Source organism: Procambarus clarkii, chromosome 29 (genome assembly GCF_040958095.1).
Source record: "Procambarus clarkii isolate CNS0578487 chromosome 29, FALCON_Pclarkii_2.0, whole genome shotgun sequence".
NCBI lineage: Eukaryota > Metazoa > Arthropoda > Malacostraca > Decapoda > Cambaridae > Procambarus > Procambarus clarkii.
This window is the reverse complement of record NC_091178.1, coordinates 5,468,654-5,491,505: the sequence shown is the minus strand read 5'-3', so window position 1 is coordinate 5,491,505 and position 22,852 is coordinate 5,468,654. Positions and strand designations below refer to the sequence as shown.

At 43.5% G+C, this 22,852-nt stretch overlaps 1 protein-coding gene across 7 annotated transcripts in view; it reads right to left on the bottom strand.

The window, feature by feature from the left end:
* Positions 1-22,852, bottom strand: part of LOC123764964 (uncharacterized) — a 59,288-nt gene that overhangs the window by 25,441 nt on the left and 10,995 nt on the right. For 4 of the 7 annotated variants that reach the window (XM_069333283.1, XM_069333287.1, XM_069333289.1 and 1 more), the window contains exons 2-6: positions 14,262-14,357; positions 12,282-12,325; positions 6,789-6,895; positions 5,793-5,951; positions 1,151-1,285 (exon numbers count right to left, since the gene is read on the bottom strand). In XM_069333283.1, coding sequence (XP_069189384.1) covers positions 1,151-1,285; positions 5,793-5,951; positions 6,789-6,895; positions 12,282-12,325; positions 14,262-14,350 — 534 coding nt within the window. In that variant the 5' untranslated portion in view covers positions 14,351-14,357. The other 3 variants (XM_069333284.1, XM_069333285.1, XM_069333288.1) reach the window with 2 other exon arrangements.

Below are 22,852 nucleotides of genomic sequence, written 5' to 3'. Positions count from 1 at the left end.
ATGTACACTATAGCCACTGAAAGTCCTTTGTCTCAATAGCTGGTTACTGTTTTAAAAAATTTGAAGAGGTTTGCAAGGTAGGATATATTTTAACAAAGCCATGTTGCATTTATTTTACAAGATTGTTTACCGTGAGATGGTGAATGATTCCATCCCTTCGGATTCCTTCCCTTTCATGGAGAGCTGCAAGCTATCCACCTGCCAAACACACAATGAAATTATGATGTTGCTTCAATGTTTGAACAAGTTTTAACACCTCCTAACAAGTTGTAACAACCAATATAACAAGTTGTAACAACCAATATAACGAGTTGTAACAACATTCTAATACATCATAAAAACGTTATAACAAGATGTACTGTATCAACTTTATTACAAGTTGTAACAAGCGGAAAATAGGGACAGTTACATTGTGTGTTTGCAGGGCATGAGCTTGCAGATGTGTGATAACAAGCTGATCGAATGGTAGTTTTCTGCCGAGCTCTTTCTGCCTTTTTTGAAAATAGGGGTAATATTTTCATATTTCCAATCTATGGGAGCTATCCCTTGGTCCAGAGATTTTCTGATAAGCAGTTTCAGGAGTCGGCATAAGTTCCTCTGCTAGGTCCTTTATGACTTTGGATTGAATAACATCCACACCTGAATCTTCTGAGTCTTTTAGTTTGTCAATGCTCTTCCTGATTATGTCACACATTATGTGTATATTCCTTAATTCATTCTCTTCGCCTCCATTAAACATTTGTGTGGGCGATGGGAACACCTCATTAGAATATTTATAATATTGACTATTTTATAATTTACCTGATGATTTTAATTTTGAAACCTTAACAGTAGATCCTCAAATGCCCGAAACGCTATGCGTACTAGTGGCTTTAGGTATTGTATGTACTAACTCTATCTTTAAATCAAAAAGAATGTTTGTACTCTAACTCTGCAACTATGTATGTACTTTTCCTAAATAAATTATTATTATTATTATTATTATTATTATTATTATTATTATTATTATTATTATTATTATTATTAAATACCATTTGCATTTAATGACCAATTTATTAGTACACTACTGCATGTTTATCCTGCCTTAAATATAAGTTTAATCATGAATATTTCTACAGCATTAATACATTTATTAAGACAAGAGACTCACCCTTCGCATGTCCCAGTTGTTACCCATACCAATCTTCTTTGTGCCCTTGTAGTTAGCGATGCCCACAGCCTGGAAGTGAACGTTGGCGGACCGTTGGTGATCCTCCTTACCCATGGTGGGGTCAAATGCGTACACCTGTCAACCCAAACATGTTTGACTAACTTTCCAATAATAAAAACTATATATCATTTTCTAATTTTATTTAACAATCCATATGTATTAGCTTACTTCTGATATATTATTAAGTATTATCATTAATAAATATTACCCAAATAGATTTAAGTGAATGGAGACTTCATCTTCAGAAAGCTGATATGTATATAATTAGACTTTGGCATCAGTGTGAATGGCATTCTAGGCCTACCGGGGACCACGAGCCAGAACCTGGCCCCCTCAGAGAGGCACGAGGAGCAATTAATGGCCTATAGAAATGCACATGGCATTTACAGCATTCTATGTCTGCCATCAACCGGGCCATGCACCCAGAAAGATAAGTGCCTCAAAACAAACCCCAATTCTGGTTAAAACAATTAAAATAGACAAACGAGTTGACAGAACTTCCCAAATAAAAACGAATAAACAAGCATGACGTCACACGAGCCCGCCACATGTCTGCTGCACAGCTCCCCCCTTCCAAGGGAGGAGGAAGGGGGAGCCCCAGATCCACCACACAGGCGATCCACCCTCCAGTTCGAGGCTGAATGTCATAACACGCTAAAAAACGCCCACCAGGGGAAGGGGGGTAGTTGCCGAGGAGCTTCCTGGTCTTCCCCAGAATATGGCGTTTCATTACATTTAATGCTGGTTTTCTAGGGGCAGCCCCTTCGACTCCCCAGAGCCACATCACCAAAGACAAACACTAGAGGGTCTTACCTGGGAGGCAGTCGGTGCTTGCACCTCAACTCGAAGACAAGACTACGGGCAACAGGCTGCAACTGCTGACCCAAAGTGACACAGGCCTGGCTAGACCCAGGAACATTAATGAGGTAGTGTGCAGGTAGGACCCTGCTCGACCATCATAAACCCCGCGCCAGAATATCAGCCCAGGACATTTTAACGAAGACGGCAGCCAACGCAGCAAACTTACGAACATCATGGGCACGGATATAGACCGCAGGCTGGCTAGACCAAATAACCCTGTGGACGACGAGAGAGACCTGAACCCTAGAACAGGAAAGAAGAGAAACAAGATCAATCCAAAGCACGTCCCCGGTCACTGAGGTCGTGGCGTACAAATAATGGCAGATAGCCGCAACCGGAAACAACACATGATGCACCCCCGGACTGATCAACCAAGCATCAACAACCCAGGACCCCTCCGGAAAGCAGCAGTCTCATTTTTCGCCAGAAAAGAAGGAAACGGCTGCAAACAAATGAACCTATCACCTCGACCAAAAGAGCAGAAACACCTGCGCCGGAGGAGAGCATGAAGCTTCCAACCCGACTGAGAGGCCAACAAGAAAAGAGCCTTTGAAAAACAATCCTGAACCAAAGGGACCACAACAAACCAAGAAGAGAGGAAAGAGAGCACACTGTCCAAAGACCAGGATGGCTCAGATGGCGCATGAGCAGGCCGGAGGTGAAACAACAATCGAGACAGCTTGGGAAACGGTGCAGAAGCAACATCAATACCGAAAGCAAGCTGCAGCGGCTCCGCCAATGCCGCACAATACGAGGTGACAATATTCGGTATAAGATAACGGTCCTGAAACTGCCACAAGAGAAAGGACAAAACAACCTTAACCTAAAGAGAAGTATAGTACAATTACGGAAAGACAAAAGGAACCGGAAGGACCACCACAAAACTTTATACTGCTGCCGAGATGAAGCCAGCAGGTGGGACACCATAAAAAAAACACCTGATCACCATACAGATGGTGATAGACTCAAGACAGAAAGACCAAATGCTTAGACTCGAGGAAAAGATCAAACCAGTCTCGTAGAGGACCGGACCAATCTGCTGAAAAAGGAGGAGCAGCAGAAAAACCTCCGGGTCTGGACACCGAGCAGGCAGTGCCTGAAACCAAGGCTGGACTGACCACCATGGGGCCAAGAGGACTACCCGTCTCTGGTAAGTCTCCAAGCGAGCCAGGACCTGCAGCAACAGCTGAACCAGGGGAAAGAGGTACAGGAACCCCTACCTTGACCAGTCCTGCTGAAAGGTATCGACCCCAATGACCTCGCGGTCTGGAAAGGGCATCACATATACCGGAAGACACCTCAACCACACCAACGCGAAGAGCTCCACCTCCGGGCACCCGAACGTCTGCCAGAGCCAACTGAATGAGTCAGTGTCGACAGTTCATTCCATGGATAGGGGAATGAACTGGGACAGGCTGTCCGCCGCCATAACGTTGGACACCCCCCTTCCAGACATGAACGGCTAGAAGAGCCAAACCCCTAGAACTCAGCAGACGAATCACCTGAAGCGACCAGCCCCAACGAGCCAAGGATCGCATCGAACACCCTCAGTTCAGGCAATGAACCACTGTGAAGCAATCTGAATGGAGCCGGATTGTCAATCCGGGGGTGACCCGAACCCTCCAAAGCGAATACCACACCACGACGAACTCCCGCACCGTGCAGTGGGCCGACAAAGACGGACCCCACCGCCCTTGGCTGGACTAGTGAGCACTGGTCACTAAGCCCCCAGCCAAGAGAGGAAGCTAGTGACACAGCAACCGACACAAGGCCCCTGGGGGTCGAACCCAGTGACACCATGCACCCCTCAGCGGAAGCGAGACAACCGGCAGCAAACGCCAACCCAAGGTGACAGCCCCGAAAGCTAGGACCCGGGAACAACACGAGACAACATGCAGCAAGGTCCCTGTATGAACACCAAAAGATCCGTGCCCGAATGACAGCAAGGACACGCCGCCCAGACGGCAGTAAGAGCAGCGAAGCCATGAACGTCATGGGCATGGGGAAAAACACAGGCAGGCTAGCCGCAATAACACGGTGGACAACCCGGGACACCTTCACCCGCGAACAGGGAAGAACGGAACCGGATCAACTCAAAGTGCGCCCCGGACATAGAGGCCTCGGCACACAAATAACAGCGAAGGGCCGCCACTAAACACAAAACACGACGCACCCCCAGCCCGACCAACCAAGCACCAATCAACTTTCTACGAACTGAATCCCCAGGACGTGTACACTCACGGGGACCTAGCAGCTAGGGAAAATCACCAGAATAATACTCAGAACACAAGGGACACAGGGGGTAAGAACGAAGGCAGACCCCCACCAGGTAGATAAACAAAAATAAAAACAAAACCCCGCAAGAGGACAGCGTACCTAGGCAGAACAGAGCCGGCTGCCATATAGGTGAAAACAGGCTGCTCAGCACCCTGCGCCCCACCAATGCAAAACTGCCCCTTACCCTAAGGCGAACAAGGGAGACAGAACACCCGAGCACACAAAGAGCGGCCGAAAACCAAGCAGTAAACGGTCTAGCAGGGGCAGAACCCAAGGAACTTGTGGAAGGTGGCCCCAAGCCCCAAGGGCAGTACTTACAGTGCACCTAGGAAAGGGAACCCTAGGCGCATGCAGCCCGAGTACTGGACTCACTCCCGGCTCACGCACCACCTAGAAGACAGACACCACACTCTAGGTACAGTGCTGAAACAACTAATGGAGCCGGAGCACACAACCGGTGCCTATAGCATCAGCCGAAGAACTGATGGGTGGATAGTCGGCGTGAGAGGTCTGGGGCTCCCCCTTTCCCCTCCCTGGGAGGGGGGAGCTGTGCAGACAGCGGCGCGGTGACGTGTGACGTTATACTAGTTTGCTTGTTTTCTGTTGGGGAGTTCTATCCACTAGTTCGGCTTTTGGTAGCAATTTTAACCAGAACAGGGGTTTGTTTTGGAATGCTTACCTTTCTGGATGGTTGACCCGGTCGATGGCAGACATAGAATGCTTCCAACCACACAGGGGTTTCTATTGGCCATTGCTCCCCTTGTCTCTCTGAAGGGGCCAGGTTCTGGCCGTGGTCCCCGGTGGGCCCTAGAATTCCATACACATGACTGATGCCAAAGTCTGACATTAGCATATCAGCCTGGCAAAGCTCCGGGGAGTCGACGAGGCTCCCCACAGAAAAAATGTTTACAGATACATTGTAAAAAAGCATAAAAATACATTGTAATAAAGTATAAAAATTGCATTGTAAGAAAGTATAAAAAATACAGTGTATAAGAAGGATTTTGAAGAAATTTAACAGGATTAGTAGGTATAGTACATTGAAGTAAATTTAAGGGTTATCCACAGGTACATTGTAGCATAATTTGAGGATTATTCATTATGGCAAATGGGGCGATCTTTGACAAGCTTTCAGCTTCCTGTCTTCGTCAATGCCACTAGAGCTAAATTCAGGTAAAGTCTGTTTGGATAGTAAATTCTTGATTAAATTTCAGGATTTATACAAGGACCACAAGATAAGTTAATTCAATGTAGAACAATTACATTAAGTGTAAGATCCATCACATGTTAAAATAACTAGAATATAATATAGTATCGATGTATCAAAAAAATTTATATATGAAGCCTACGACTCAAATTAGCAAGCATCTCAAGCATGCACTTAATAAGTAAACTGAAGAATCACTTGTGCTACTTGGGAAATGTCCATGTCATTGTCTCTCACCTTGCAACCAAATTTGGCAAAATCATCCTCAAAGGACCACTCATTGTTGATACCAAAGGAGAAGACGGTACAGTTACCGGGCTTAATGTTGAACCTCTTGTCTAGACACACAAACTTTTTTCCATCACCAGGAGCAGGTGGCTTGCCCCCAAACTGTACCTGCAAACGTGACAAAAATAATGTACGAATGATTACGATTACATAGTGCAGTGATTAGTGCAAGTGGCTCTCAACCAATTGGTAATGGGTTTGATTTCTGAGAGGGCTAGACATTTCGGCACAGTTTAAGGAGGCCCAGGGTTAAAGTTCGGCACAGGGCTTCAAGCTCAACAAGCTGCAATGTAGGACAGAACACAAGATATATTTTTCATCCATAGCGATATAAACCCATAAAACTACCTGCACACCAAACCCATAAATGCCAAGATATTACAGTATGTAGTTTAGTTCAAAAATCGTATGGAAAATATCCTCAGGAACAATGGAGGGAACTTTGATAAGCTGCTGGCTTCCTTCCCTTGTCAAGGTCACTAAGGACGGTGGTCCTCAAGTAAACACAGATAAATTCAGGTAAATAAACAGTTGCAAGTATTCAGTGTAACACAAGAAAAACCAGTCAAAGATGATAGATGATAGAGATACAATGGGCAGTGATTCTATGGGGGGGGGGGGAGAAGGAAAATGTGATCATTAAAGAGAGAAACATCATGAGTGGTATGGTGTTCTGCTTAGTCCTCAACACATCAAGGGTTCTACTTTACAATACAAGTTCTTGGAAGTGTACAATTACAACATATTCTGGAAATGAGGTCAGACATAAGTCCTTGTTGCAGCATGATAGATAAAAATATAAAGTTTAAAGAACAATACTTTGCTATTCTAATGAATGATATAATAATGACTCATAAATGCACCATTCCAAGTGTGTTGTGTTCTCCATATGACAAAAGGCCACTAAAGCTTCAACAAGTTATCGATCCAGCCCGAGAGACTTACTATTTTCGCACAGGTATTCTCGGTGTGGTGGAGATATGATCTGTACTGCTCGATGGTCTCCAGCCCCGCCACGAGACAATGATTGGTACTCTTCTCCGCCTTTGACTCTGTTGATATTAACCACATTAGCTTAGCCACTTAAAGCAAATCAATATTTTTCCACCAAAGCATTCATAAATGAACACAACATCAGGATAAAAAATAAACTCGTAGCAGGAACTGTTGAGGGTCTCAAGGTTAACAACACTGCAAACGAGATATGACAGAGTGGATCTCACCAAAACTTTTAAAATACGGAACAATTTGGAGGATGTTGATCCGGACAATTTCTTCAGAAGGTCAGATGTAACACAAACAGATGTAACAGTTTCAAGCTCAACAAGCCTCAATGTACGACTGAAAACAGGAGATGCTTTTTCACCCACAGTTATAAACCCATGGAATCCCCTACCCACAGAAGCCATAAATGCCAAAACTATTATTTTAAAATCTTTAAAATACAAATACTGTACACGTGTGCCTCTTCTTCTCACATGTACGTACACACACACACACACACACACACACACACACACACACACACACACACACACACACGTTTCAAATGTAAATATGATAGAGCCCAGTAGGCTCAGGAATCTGTACACCTGTTGATTGACAGTTGAGAGGCGGGACCAAAGAGCCAGAGCTCAACCCCCGCAAGCACAATTAGGTGAGTACACACACACACACACAGGTGTGTGTGAAAAACTCAACAAGAGGTTCCAGGAGGTCTTCACAATAGAACAAGGAGAGGTCACTGTGCTAGGAGAGGGGGAAGTAAACCAGGTGACCTTGGAAGGGTTTGAAATTACGAGAGAGGAGGTCAAGAGACACCTGCTGGATCTGGGTGTTAGAAAGGCTGTTGGTCCAGACAGGATCTCGCCATGGGTACTGAAAGAGTGTGCAGAGGCACTTTGCTTGCCACTCTCCATAGTGTATAATAGGAAACTGGAGACGGGAGACCTACCAGAAATATGAAAACGGCGAATGTGGTCCCAGTATACAAAAAGGGCGACAGGCAAGAGGCACTGAACTACAGGCCAGTGTCCTTGATTTGTATACCATGCAAGGTGATGGAGAAGATCGTGAGAAAAAACCTAGTAACACATCTGGAGAGAAGGGACTTCGTGACAAATCGCCAACATGGGTTCAGGGAGGGTAAATCTTGCCTGACTGGCTTAATAGAATTCTATGACCAGGTGACAAAGATTAAGCAAGAAAGAGAAGGCTGGGCAAACTGCATTTTCTTGGATTGTCGGAAAGCCTTTGACACATTACCGCATAAGAGGCTGGTACACAAGCTGGAGAGACAAGCAGGTGCAGCTGGTAAGGTGCTCCAGTGAATAACGGAGTACCAAAGCAATAGAAAGCAGAGAGTTACAGTGAGGGGTGAGATCTCAGATTGGCGTGAAGTCACCAGTAGAGTCCCACAGGGCTCTGTACTCGGTCCTATCCTCTTTCTGATATATGTAAATGATCTCCCAGAGGGTATAGATTCATTTCTCTCAATGTTTGCGGACGATGCCAAAATTATGAGAAGGATTAAGACAGAGGAGGACTGCTTGAGGCTTCAAGAAGACTTAGACAAGCTAAAGGAATGGTCAAACAAATGGTTGTTAGAGTTTAACCCAAGCAAATGTAATGTAATGAAGATAGATGTAGGGAGCAGGAGGCCAGATACAAGGTATCATCTGGGAGATGAAATTCTTCAGGAGTCAGAGAGAGAAAAAGACTTGGGGGTTGATATCACGTCAGACCTGTCCCCTGCAGCCCATATCAAGAGGATAACATCAGCGGTATATGCCAGGCTGGCCAACATAAGAACGGCATTTAGAAACTTGTGTAAGGAATCATTCAGAGCTTTGTATACCACACATGTCAGGCCAATCCTGGAGTATGCAGCCCCCAGCATGGAGTCCATATCTAATCTAGGATAAGACTAAACTGGAAAAGGTTCAAAGGTTTGCCACCAGACTGCGGCTGTGGCGGGAACGGCGTTGAGAACCCCCGGAGTTCATGGGGGTAAAAGGCACAGTAGTCACAATGAGAGACGGAGCCATGCCAGGGGACGAGGTGGTCACCACTGGGGGCTGGGGACTCGACCCTACCGCAGAGGAGGGAGGGGAGATGAGGGGAGTAGTCAGGTCGTCGGGGCCCACTGCAGCAGGGGCTACAGGGCCTGGTCTTCCAACACAGTCCGACTCGGGGGCTTGGTCTCCCACCCCACGAGCCTGAGAAAATATAAGGGAAACATTATCAGCCATGAAAACGAGGAAAAACTTTCATTCACGAATGTGCCCCCACACCCACCATGGAGCCACAATTAGAGGCAGGACACCCAACAAGAAGCTATCGCCGATCTTGCCGGGGCCCCCCAGGGGTGCGTCGTGAGTATACGCCCCACAAACGCCACCTTAAGAACCGTGAGTCCGTCAAGGGCGGGTTCAGTGACGAAAGGAGGATTGACAATAAAAGGGTCCCCTCGCTCGAGACGTTGGGTACTACAGTTCTACGGGTGCAAGAGTATGCCTCCTCAAACACCCGGGCGTCAAAACAAAAGAAGGTCGAAAGAATAATCAAAACAGGCAAAAGGTCGGCAGGAAATGACAATTAGATAGGAGAAGAGGGGGGAGAAAAATGAAACACGAGTAAAAGGAAAAGGGGCCTGGCAAAATTGGTAAAGGCAGCAGCAGGAGCATAAGGCTGCAAAAGGACAGAGGACTGACCTACGGAGCATCACACTCCGGCTGCTGCCCACCAAGCCCCCTCACGGGGGCAACAAGCCAGACAGTGAGGGGGGGGGGGGGTGCATGATAAATGAACTAAACTAACTACATTTTAAGTGGCTAAGGTACTCAACTGGTTCTAGCCAGTTGCCGAGTCTGGGGTCAAGCTTTATAAAAATAAAGTTGTATTTGTCATAGACTTCGCTTTCGTCATTGGAGAATACTCCACTGAAGGCGCATACTTGAACTTAGACATACTGTACAAATTTTCAAGCATAAATATCTCGTTTATATAGTTTTCCATACAATTTTCAGATGACTATGTCTACATTTTCGAATTTTGCAAATTCTTCTTTGATTTATATGACTGTAAAGTAATACTGAGTAGCTGAACTGACTGACTGATGAAGATTAAGCCACCCAAGAGGTGGCATGGGCATGAATAGCCTGTAACCCAAGAAGTGGCACGGGCATGAATATAATGTAATGGCTGAACTGATTGATGAAGATTAAGCCACCCAAGAGGTGGCACGGGCATGAATAGCCCGTAAGTGGTGGCCATTTTGAGCCATTACCAGTATCAAGAGATGATACTGGAGATCTGTGGAGGTGCGACTGCACCCTGCGTGACAGGAGATGTCTCCCGGACCAAATGTTGATGGTCGGCTGAACTGGTTGAACTGGCTGAACTGGAACTGAACTGGTTGAATTGGATTTATTGGTTGAGGAGCAACGGCCGGTGGTACTGACTCCTGGGTAATGTGCTGACGTTGGGATGACTGTTGCTGACGTAGGAGTAGCAGCTATGAGCTTTATAGGTTCAGATGTACAGCTGGTACAGAAGTAATGCTGGAAGTGAGGCTCAGCAGAAGGCAGGAACATAGACACAACGTAAGTCACACATGTTGACCAGACCACACACCAGAAGGTGAAGGGAAGACGACGTTTCGGTCCGTCCTGGACCATTCTCAAGTCGATTGAGAATGGTCATATGATTTATGACTAAACAATCGACTTGAGATTGTTTCGGTCCAGGACGGACCGAAACGTCGTCGTCCCTTCACCTTCTAGTGTGTGGTCTGATCAACATACTTTAGACACGTTATTGTGACTCATCGCCTGCAAGTCACACATGTCACCAAGACTTACTTTAGCACAAGGGTTCTAACTAAAGGGATTACAAGAAGATGTGGCCGATGCAAGCTCGATAGACAATTTTAAATGTAAATATGATAGAAAGAAAAAAAAGAGATGAAAGTATTACTACATTAAACTATTAACAGTTCGAAAGAGAGGGTTTTATATGACCCTCGACCCTGCAAACTCATCTAGGTGAATGCATGCAAGAGGGCGAAAAGTATTATTAAAAAACGAACACATTAAAGACACTGAGCTATGAATACGAACGAAAACTCCACGTGTTCGTTTAGCTTTGATTCAGTGTGTCCAGCTCGTTGTTATGGCCTGGCCGACGGTCTCGCTTTATGCAGGTCGGCGTTCAATCCCCGACCGTCCAAGTGCTTGGGCACCATTCCTTTCCCCGTCCCATCCCAAATCCTTATCCTGACCTCTTCCAAGTGCTATATAGTCGTAATGGCTTGGCGCTTTCCCCCTCACGGGAGACATGTCCCGTCACGCAGGGTGCAGTCGCACCTTCACAGATCTCCAGTATCAGCTCTTGATACTGGTAATGGCTCAAAAGGACCACCACTTACGGGCTATTCATGCCCGTGCCACCTTTTGGGTGGCTTAATCTTCATCAATCAATCAATCAGCTTTCCCCCTGATAGTTCCATTCCATTCTCCTACACACGCCGCCTCTCCAACCAACGCACGACCCCACGAAAGTGGTCATCCAATTCAAAATTGTTTATGCCACTTGTATAATTAGATGTTTTGTTTAATAATCTTTATTTTTAATACAGCACTATACTCTTCTTAGTCTTATAATAACCTTTTGACTCTTGACCTTTTAAGACTGTTAGAGTAACTATCTTTTGTCGGTTATCAATGTTTAAAAATTAACAATCAAATGCATTTAAAGCTAAAATTAACACCAACACGTCAATTTATCCGAAGCAAAATTGGGACGTGCTAGAGAGTTATTTATATATACACTATTTATTCCAATTTCAAAATAATATAATATTTTCTAAAAGATTTGTTTAGTTATAAATCAAATATACTTTGAAAAAAAATACTTTGCAGCGTTCAATCCCCGACCATCAATAGTGTGTCCCCGATCAATAGTGTAAATATACACTATTTATTCCAATTTCAAAATAATATAATATTTTCTAAAAATTTTGTTTAGTCATAAATCAAATATACTTTGAAAAAAAATACTTTGCAGCGCCCAAAGCATTACAAAATAAGCAATGCAAATTGCATAGATATTGCAAATTGCAATAGTGATACTATTAGGCTAATGGAACTTTAGAGTATATGAATGGAAAACAAAAAAGTTTACGAGAACAACAAAACTGTGCGCGTATGACAAATGGTATTATTATTATCTTTATTGACAAAATTAATTACAATTTTGCCTAATCTGAGGATTTTGATAAAGTCTTATTAAAGTGAGGATAATGCTGGTATTCACTGTCACGCAGGACAGAAGGTCATACATTAGACTTTGGACTAATGCAATTATTAGAAACATACAAATTAAAGAAATTAATTCAGATTTAGAAGAACTAAGAATGACAAATGGTCGTGGACGTACCTTGAGAGTGTGTCTGGCCTGTGTAGTCGACGATGTGCTCCTGTCTGAAACATAGCGAGAGGGCGCATCACTGGAGATGGTCTGGTGGTGTACACAGTAAGGCGACCACACTGCCTACTCTAACGGCCTACTTAGGTCCATTCTAAGCAGCGCCCATCTACATTCAATCCCATAATACCTGGACAATTATATTAAGGGTATGTTGTTGTTGTTATAGATTCAGCTACTCGGAACAAGTTCCAAGTAGCACGGGCTATGGTGAGCCCGTAGTGGACTTACCTGGCACAGGAGCGGTGCCGTCTGTATTAAGAGTAATATAATTGCTCCAAATTCTCAGTTTCAGTGCAGGTAATTAGATGTACCTCTTAATTTCACCTAACCTATCCCTAAGAATTTTACATTCCAAGAAGTTGTTCACTAATCATATGTGTTAATTAAAAAAAAAAAAATTCCCAAGAGTCAATTAATCAGCTCTCAGCTGGTGTGATTAGATACGAGATATGATGGTGTTGAGATTGCGAAGTCGGATTGGGAAAGGGATCTGGGAGTTATGATTAGTAAGAATTTAAAACAAAAGGATCAATGCATGAATGTTCGTAATAAGGCAAATAGGACACTGGGATTTATTAACCGAAGCGTTAGTAACAAGACACCTGGTGGTGTTCTTCAGCTATATCTTTCAGTTTTGGTCGCCGTATTATAGAATGGATATAATTCACTTGAACGTGTCCAGCGTAGGATGACAAAGTTAATTCCCCCAAATTAGAAGCCTGTCATATGAAGAAAGATTAACAAAGCTTATGTTGCATTCACTGGAAAGGCGAAGAGTTAGGGGTGGCATGATAGAGGTTTACAAGTGGATGAAGGACATAACAAAGGGGATATTAATAGGGTATGAAAAGTATCAATACAAGACAGAACTCGAAACAATGGGTATAAATTGGATAAGTTTAGATTTAGGAAAGACTTTAGTAAATACTGGTTTGGTAACGGTTGTTGATTTGTGGAACCAATTAACGCGTACCGTGGTGGAGGTGGGGGTCCCTCGATTGTTTCAAGCGTGGGTTGGACATGTTTATGAGTGGAATTGGGTGGTTATAGATAGGAGCTGCCTCGTATGGGCCAATAGGCCTTCTGCAGTTACCTTGTTCTTATGTTCTTATGTTCTTAAGGGGCGGGGTGAGGCGTGCTCCTGAAGGAGCTGCTAAGCTCGCTCCGATACACAGGACTCGCACCTTAATAATCCTCAGATGCTGATGCAGATCACAGGCGATACTGAACGGTGACACACTGAATCTGGAGAACACAGGAACACGTGTTGTGGAGAGACAAGTTGGAGATGAAACAGTGGCCGTAGTCAGGTGGCATGTGACTAGCCACTCACATGTCCAGTGGCCCGGGCAAGGGTCTTGAGGGGTGCGGGAGCCACACACACGTCGGTGTGGCATAGTTGGTGGTGGCCGCTGGTGGAGAGGAACAAGTTGTGACGCTTCAACTGGAATGCAGCCAAGCGGCGCTGCACATCTCGATGAGTCCGCAAATGGTATTTGTTTATTGTATGTGTCTGCAGGATCCAGCTGTTAGCTCTTGGACCCCGCCGCCTTTCTAAGTGTTGATTGTCTAATGTATTGACTCGCGACCTATTCCTACTCCGTGAATATGAGCAGCATAACATGTCAGTGGACAAGGAAGCCTTGAAGAGCGTTACACACAACCTGTCTTGGACCAATACTAGATGATGTAGCACGAGTGTGGAAGTCTCACTTTGAAAGGCTCATTACAAACATACACAAAAGCCCAGAGAGCTGAGCTACGAGGAAGCACCGAGGGCCTTGACTGAAGCAAAAAATTTAAAAAGTGTAACATTTTATGGAGGAAACTTGCCCTGTGTGTACCATTACTAATGCAGACACGCAACTCTCGGCATGCACGCAAGACTCGGCCTTTGTACAGCATATCACCAGTACAGAGAAGACTTACCCTATGTACAAGAGCACCACCAGGAGAAAGGCAGAGACCAGCGTAAACACATACAAACGCGGGTTTTTAACTGTTGCTAACAGCGACATCTTGGGTCTGGAAAGAAAAAACTAAATTAACACATTACGCAAAGGAGAGATGGGCGATATGACGGGTGTGTGTTGACAGATAAAAGGGTATAACAACGAGGAAATATATACGAAGTTTTGAATATACCAACAGGAAGCAGAACTCGAAACAGTGAATATAAAGGGGAGAAGTTAAGATTCTGGAAAGACCTGGCAAAATACTGGGTTGGAAACAGGGTTGTTGATTTCTGAAACAAGTTACCGGGTAACATAACAGAGGTGGGATCGCTGGATTATTTCAAGCGTAGGTTAAACATATATATGAATGAGTTTGAGTGGGTATAAATAGGAGCTGCCTCGTATGGGTCAACAGGCCTTCTGTAGTCTCATTTATTCCTAAGTTCTCATGTTTATGTTATGCTGAGGGGAATATGGTCATGTGTGTGTGTGTGACTGGGTTATGAACAGGTGTCAGAAATTTATTACACCAACTATAGTGTGGTGGATATTGAGCATTCCACGTCAGCACAGATTGTCGTGTCTGTTCACACCAGTTACTCTATCATCATTCTATTATGCAGAAAGTACCGCACGTCTATGGGTCATCCAATAATGTTAGCAGACTTCTAGATGTTACCACTGCTAGGCTTAGGCTCGGCTACAAGTACCTCTGGGAATTTGTAACATCTGCTGATGTAGATTTGACTAAATGTAAACTCTGTCAGCATAATTATTCGCATACTTTGCGTCATTATATAATGGAATGTGAAAAAATCGCGGAATTTAGAGATAACACCATCAATAGTGTCCAAGAAATGTGTAAGTACTTCATTCATAATGATGTGCTGCCCGAAATCTTAGCTAGCGAAGTATCCAAAATTTGCTTAATGTAGGTAATGCATGCACATGACTGTAAAGCTGCCGCCCAGTTGGGTGGGTGTGGAGCAAGACTAGTAACTGTATGACTCACCATAGATGTAAAGTGCCTTGTATAGTGACTGTTGTGAGCCTCTTGTTGAATCACTTGTGTTACAAAAGATTACTGATGTGTGTATTTGTGTGGGTGATTAAATATGTATGTGTATGTATATATGTATACGTATATATATGTACATTTATGTATGTATGAGTATGTGTACATGCATATATAACATTAATAATTTTGTAACTAGCGTCAAAACATTTTTATTTGCTTAGCTAAACGAACTAGAGGGTTCAGTTCCTGAACCGATTATGTGCCTCTGTAACCCTTTACACCACCGCCCACGGGATGGGTATGGGGTGCATAATAAAGAAAGAAATTGAATTGTACAATGGCAATAAAGATACAATGTTAACCAGCATGCATATATATATATATATATATATATATATATATATATATATATATATATATATATATATATATATATATATATATATATATGTCGTACCTAGTAGCCAGAACGCACTTCTCGGCCATAGGGGGACCCATAGCCTCGGAGGAAACCACACATAACGCATTGGAGGGAATGTAGGTCCCCTCCAATACAGTTTCTGCGTGCTTTTCTCCTACCACCCCCTTCCCTTTTTTTTTCCTTTATTGTGTATTTAAAGGTTACAAAACATACAAGACAAATGCCTAAAGGTTATGGATCTCTTGAAGCTCCTCCGCTTCTGGATAGGAACCGATATATATATATATATATATATATATATATATATATATATATATATATATATATATATATATATATATATATATATATATGAATGACATTGTCAGACCACGGAAGAAGAATTGAAACAGGAATTTCCTTAAGTACTTTCGTACATTAATACATCTTCAGAAGGAATGGATTCATTCTTTCATTCCTTCTGAAGATGTATACGAAAGTACTTAAGGAAATTCCTGTTTCAATTCTTCCTCCGTGGTCTGACACTGTCACATTTTTCATCACGTGTTAATTTTCGTAATTTACACACACACACATATTATATATATATATATATATATATATATATATATATATATATATATATATATATATAATATATATATATATATATATATATATATATATATATATATATATATATATATATATATATATATATATATATATATGTAAAGAGAGAGAGAGAGAGAGAGAGAGAGAGAGAGAGAGAGAGAGAGAGAGAGAGAGAGAGAGAGAGAGAGAGAGAGAGAGAGAGAGAGAATTATATATAGATATATACAGGCTGCCTGTCCATATACAGGCTGCCTGTCCCCGACAACACGAATTATAATTGTTGCATTACAAACTTAATCTCTGATACAATGAAGTCCCGCATATCATCAAGTGTTCATAAAGTATTCAGGTAATATTAATAGAGTTCAGCGTAACTCACCCCAGAGGGATCTGAAGCCAGCCAGTACAGGACGCTCTACAATATAATGCTCAAAAGAGTACATGTTATCCCTTTCAAATGTTTACAAGTTGTATATTCAACACTCGTGTTGTGGGAGTTGCCAGGTACGCCTGTACCCCAGGTGCATCTTGGCCACTACAACACTGTATAGCAGAGCTCTCGTGTATAATACAACAGCTCAACAGTTTTTGTGTATTGGTTAGCTTATTAAGATTTTCATGAGGTGTTCGTTTCAGTGTTCTTTTTGTCACTGATAAGGAAACACTTAGTAATTTATACTCCTGGTCTGCTACAGCCTGTTTTTGCATGCATGTCACCAGTATCATGCTTCGAGATGCCAACATGTGACGGTACTTACAGTAATATATTTTTGAAATACTTAACTAAAATAAATCGCCCGGATATCGCGGTTTTCTTTCTGTTACTAATGAGTGTGTTCAATGGTAAGAGTGAACGTTTGGCAGTCACAGTAATGGATTCCACTGTCTTTGTACTTTAAATAATTCACTTGCTTGGTATACCTGCAACTTGGGTGTGTTACTTGCCCAGTCATTGACACTCTACACTGGGGTGTGAGTGCTACTTGCCCAGTCATTGACACTCTACACTGGGGTGTGAGTGCTACTTGCCCAATCATTGACACTCAACACTGAGGTGTGAGTGTTACTTGCCCAGTCATTGACACACTATTGTTGTCCCCCCTAACTTCCCTTGCCACTTCGAGGGGGGGGGATAGGTTGTTTATGTAGTTTCAGGGCACCAATCCCCCCCCCCCCCCCAGCCACAGGGCATGGCGAGAAGGCACCCCTAAACATACCTAATTTCCTATCAAACACAAACTAAATACACATAAATGACAGATCTCATCACAACCCACAAGGGTTAAGATAATAATAACATGATACACACACATACACAAAATGGAAAATTCTTTTATATTTCGTTTTTCTTATATGGGACACAACACACAAAGGGAGAGGTGCACAGTATATTATTAAAAAAGAAATAAAGCTGAAGGCAAAACAACACGCTGCCTAAGCGGCAGGATTGGTGACTAGACAACAGCGTACATGGAAAAAAAACTATTGATAATGGAAGCTCCTAACAAGGCCCCGGAGCGGGAGGGTTGTCATGTATGTACATGGGGGTCCCTCCGGCCGGCGCCGTACCCACTCGTGCGCTCCGGCCAGGTCATCCACCCTCTTGTGAGAAACCATTTGGAGAAGTGGTACTCCAGTTGTTGTTGTTATAGATTCAGCTACTCGGAAGAAGTTCCAAGCACCACGGGCTATGGTGAGCCCGTAACTTACCTGGCACAGGAGCGGGGCGGTGGTACTCCAGATGACGACTCCGCTTAGATAGTCTAGCTGCTCTAGACGGCGTGGCTACAGCGTTTGTCCTGATCTGGATGGCATGAGCAAAATCTCCTCCGCTTAGCAGACGGGTACCGGATGCGACCCCCTTGTGGCAGGAAGGAACCTCACAAGAGGAAGCAAGGCCGGCACCATCAACCATACGGTAGTTTTGCTTTCCTCCTTCGAGAGTGCTCAGTCATTCTGTTAGAGGGGGTTCCGGCGGCCATGGTCGGGTCTACCCATCGACGCATTCGCGCTTGGAACGCGAGTAGGAGAGCCGCTGCCACTGGATCCTCCGACTCTACTAACGCCCCCGAGCTGCTTGTTCTTCTGTTGGCGGATTGATGTGGCAAAGTCGGGTATTCCTAGACCACCGTCCTTCACGTCGGCATGAAAAAATGCATTAGGAGTATCATGAGGCAGTCGCAGCCAGCCACGAATGGCATGCCGCAGCCGCCTGTCAAGCCTCGCTAATTCCGTCTTAAACACGCGTCCGAGAACAAGCCGGTGGTTTATCTTGGGGATTAGGTGGTGTTTTAGTAGGTATGGCCTCTGTTGGGGTTTGAGTGGCGCCTGGGTGATGTTAGTCAGGCTGTCCTCAAACAGGGAACCGTAGGGTAGGCGTCTGCCCCCGGCCCCGATAAGTATTCCTAAATACTTAAACTCATCCGCCACACTCATAGTGCCAATTTCATCGTCCCCGACGTTGTATGCCCTCCTGGTGGGGACATGCCAAGTCTTCCGATGCGCATCGATTGCTATGCTTAGCACTTCGCAGTATTTACTTTAAGACCAGAGCTACGCAGTGTGTGGTAAATACTTGTTATTAGTTTCTGTAGTCCGGCAGCCGTCTTTGCTGCCACAAACAGATCGTCAGCGAATGCCAGTGCTATCTTTTCGCCCCCCAGTCCAACCCCTAGCCCCAAGTCCTTAGCCCTAGTAATTGCCTCATCAATTATTAGGTTAAAGAAAAATGGAGACAGGTGGTCACCCTGTTTCACCCCCTAGTGATCAAGATGTCCTTGGACTTCTCCCCTTGGCTGGTTATTACGGTTGAGGACCGATCGTAGCCCGACATGATGTATGTCCTTAAAGGCTTTGGGATGCCTTTACGTTTCATGGCCCGATGGATGGCCGGATGGGAGACGCTATCGAAAGACTTCTCCATATCCAGGAACGCTAGGTGCGTGTTGTGCTTGAGTGCACGAGCCTCAGCTAGGAGGGCATCCACGATCACCAGGTTCTCACTGCACCCGTCCACAGGAACGAAGGCCTTCTGCCACCTGTCGATCCTGACTGCCTCTCACCTCAGTGTCGATCCTGATACTGAGGTGAGAGCCAGGAATCTTGCAATATGCGGGTGAGGGTCATCATCAGGCTGCGTCTACAGCCCCGTCAGTGTGGTTCATGTGGGTCACAACATGGCACTTTTCATCTATGCTTTTAACATTAACTGTTTTATATCGTATATATATATATATATATATATATATATATATATATATATATATATATATATATAGTATATAAACTGTCTTGTGCGTGTGCATTTCTCCCATGGGGCAATATGGAAGCTTTCCATTAAATCATCCGGAATCATATGTAACAGTTTTATGAAGTTGGCTTAAATTTAGAACAAAAATGCCTGGTCACATTTCCCTCTCCTGTGTACCTCGTGTGAGTGACATAGGAGACACCTTCGTTTTAAATTCCATTCACGTTCAGATCTATTAAAAGTACTTATGCTGAAAACTTTGTTGTTCGGGACACACACACACAATGCTGTGGTGGCAAAACGTAAAGGCATCCCAAAGCCTTTAAGGACATACAACCTGTAACAACTAGTATCTTCGTAACAAATTAATGTCTTTGTCATTGGTTACGATGTCTTTAATAAGGTTATATTCATCGACACACACACTATACTTTATATAGTCTAGGGCAGCTGCACAAATGCAGATGTACCTAAACGTGTTAATAAAAAAAAATCATCATAACATTGAATAACCAAGAGCTGAGGACTCCTCCTCGTGGAGTTCACCGTTTAGTCTTTACCTTGTGTTTTTAACACTAACACTAGATATATGTGTTGTTCGATTAAATTAATAGACCCCTTATTTAATTTAACCATTTACATTATATACCCAACTCAGCATGCTGTTTTAGGATGATAATCGCTGCTTGCAGTATTAAATGCTGATGGCAGATCAACACAAGAGCTTGAGAACAATTCGGAACAAACAAAATACACAGCAACTCAGTGTTGTGTCCAGACATAAACCCAAATAGGTGAGGTGACAGTTGCGTCTGTGTACGTAACACCAGCCTGTTAACAACACTGCCGCCAAGAGCTTTACAAATACACCATGTTAAGAATATGGGTCTTTAATGATTTGAAATCGGTTTGGGGGACAGACACAACAACACTATTGACGCATCCAGTAGTAACCCTCCAGTTTAACTCGTTCTGTATAACACTAAAAGTGAGTTACTTGGTACTTGTGAGACTAACCTCAGTAAAAGCTGTAATTCCTCACTTGGAGCAGTTGCTATGCCTTTCTTTTAGTCATGGTTGCGATTCCATTCAGTTACATCATTAGGATCTGATACAAATATAAGAAATAGGAGACATGTACAGTACATCAATAACTTCCCAAGGGTTTCTAACATTTTTGAGCCAATACAATTTGCTGATGGCACTGCTTTTACCTTCTCCAGCCCCAGCCTACACGCCTTAAATTATACAGTAATCAATAATAGAAGAAAAAGTCCGCTCATGGATATCAACCAACATGCAGATGTTATACACAAAAAGACCTACTACATGAAATTTGTAAACAAATCATCTAACCAAAGAGACCTTCAAATAATATCAACATTGAGATTAAAGGTGGGAGAAGCGTTCTTGGTATATACATTGACAGAAGACTTAACTTCAATACTCACATACATTACTTAAGCAAAACAGTCTCAGAGACCGTTGTCATACTATAACAGATCACATACTATGTCCCTCATCACTGCTCTTCTCACACTGTAAAACTCACTATAGTATTTTCAGGCACACGAGTTTAGTCCTGTTGCATGGCTCCAATACTTATTTTTCAGACTATCGTTATCATTTCATTGATGATAATCCTGCATGGGTCATCCTCCCAGGTAGATAATCTCTCTACATGGCATGAACCATGTAGAGGTTACTTTACCTGCTCAAGCAGGTGAAGTTCTTCGAGGTAGCAGACTGATCTGTGATGCCATTTTTTGCTTCCCCTGTTTCTTCCTGTAACACAGAACTCAATTTGTTCTTGGCAATATCATTGTAATAGGGATCTCTGGCAATCCTAATTGCAAATTTAGCATTCAGTTCCTTAATTCTGCTTTTAACACTGGGGAGGGACAACTCCTCTCGTAGATTAGACGTTTTGATAGTTCTTGGAACTCCAAGAATGATTGTCATGGCTTCACTTTGTATGCTTTCGAGTCTTTTCATTTCACTTTGGGAGTAGGTGCATAAAACTGGTGCGGCATAGTCTATGACGGAGCGCACATAGGCTGTGTACATCATTATAAGCACGGCAATAGTGGCTCCATGTACATTCCAGGTCATAGCTTTCAGTGCCCTGAGTCGACTTTTGCATGTTCCTAGGAGTTGGTTGAGCTCCTCTTTCTTCCCCTTGTGAGAGCCGACAGTGACGCCAAGGTACCATTAATGGTCAACCCATTCAAGTCTTACACCATTAATTTATAGTTCTTCATTTTCTCTCCGCTTGTAATGAAAGTATGCTTTTGTCTTGTTTGTGGAGAGAGTGAAACCGAGCTCAATACATTTTATTCCAAGGAGTTCAATGGACTTTAATTTTTCCCAAGGTTGGGGCTTGTATGAGCACACAATCTGCATATCCCTCTTGTTGCGTCCCTTCCGGAAAATCAATATTTGCAATGGCATTCATAAGGACATTGAATAAAGTGGGGCTTAAGACTCCTCCTTAGGGGGTCCCGAGTTCCATATTCAGTGTTCTTGAGACTGCTTCATTGAAGCAAACCTTGGCTTTCCTTCCTGTGAGATAGTCTTTAATCCGTTTCAAGGGTCTCCTCTTGACACCCATGCATGCAAGCTCGTCCAGGATCGCAATCCTTCGTGCTTTTACGTGTTATTCATGCCTGTGCCACCTCTTGGGTGGCTTAATCTTCATCAATCATCAACCCTTGTGCTCTGTCGAAAGCTCCTTTGATGTCAACAAATGCAGAGTACTGAATTGCGTCATTGGTCAAGTAATTAACAATACAACTTGCTGTGCTCCGTCCTTTAACAAATCTATTGACCCCCCCCTCCCCAAGCCTGCCTTTTTTGTGCAACAGTCGGTTTAGGATGATCCTTTCAAGCATCTTGCATGTGCATGGTATGAGACTGATAGGGCTGTAATTCCTAGGATCATTGGGCTTCAGTATGGGAACGATTATTGCATACCATTTCCATTGTGTGGGGAACTCTCTACTTAGGAATGACTTGTTAAACAGGTGGAGTAGTTGATTCCCAGACACTTCACACAGTGCATTGAGTATGTCATAAGTGACTCCATCTTGCTGTGAGCTTGCTTTCTGGCTGTGAGGCTGTGAGCTTGCTTTCAACAGATTAAACCTCTTACCTTTGTACTCATATTTTTTTGGGTTCTTCCTCTGTGAAGAACTTCAAGTATATGTTTGTCAGTGTGTGTGTGTGTGTGTGTGTGTGTGTGTGTGTGTGTGTGTGTGTGTGTGTGTGTGTGTGTGTGTGTGT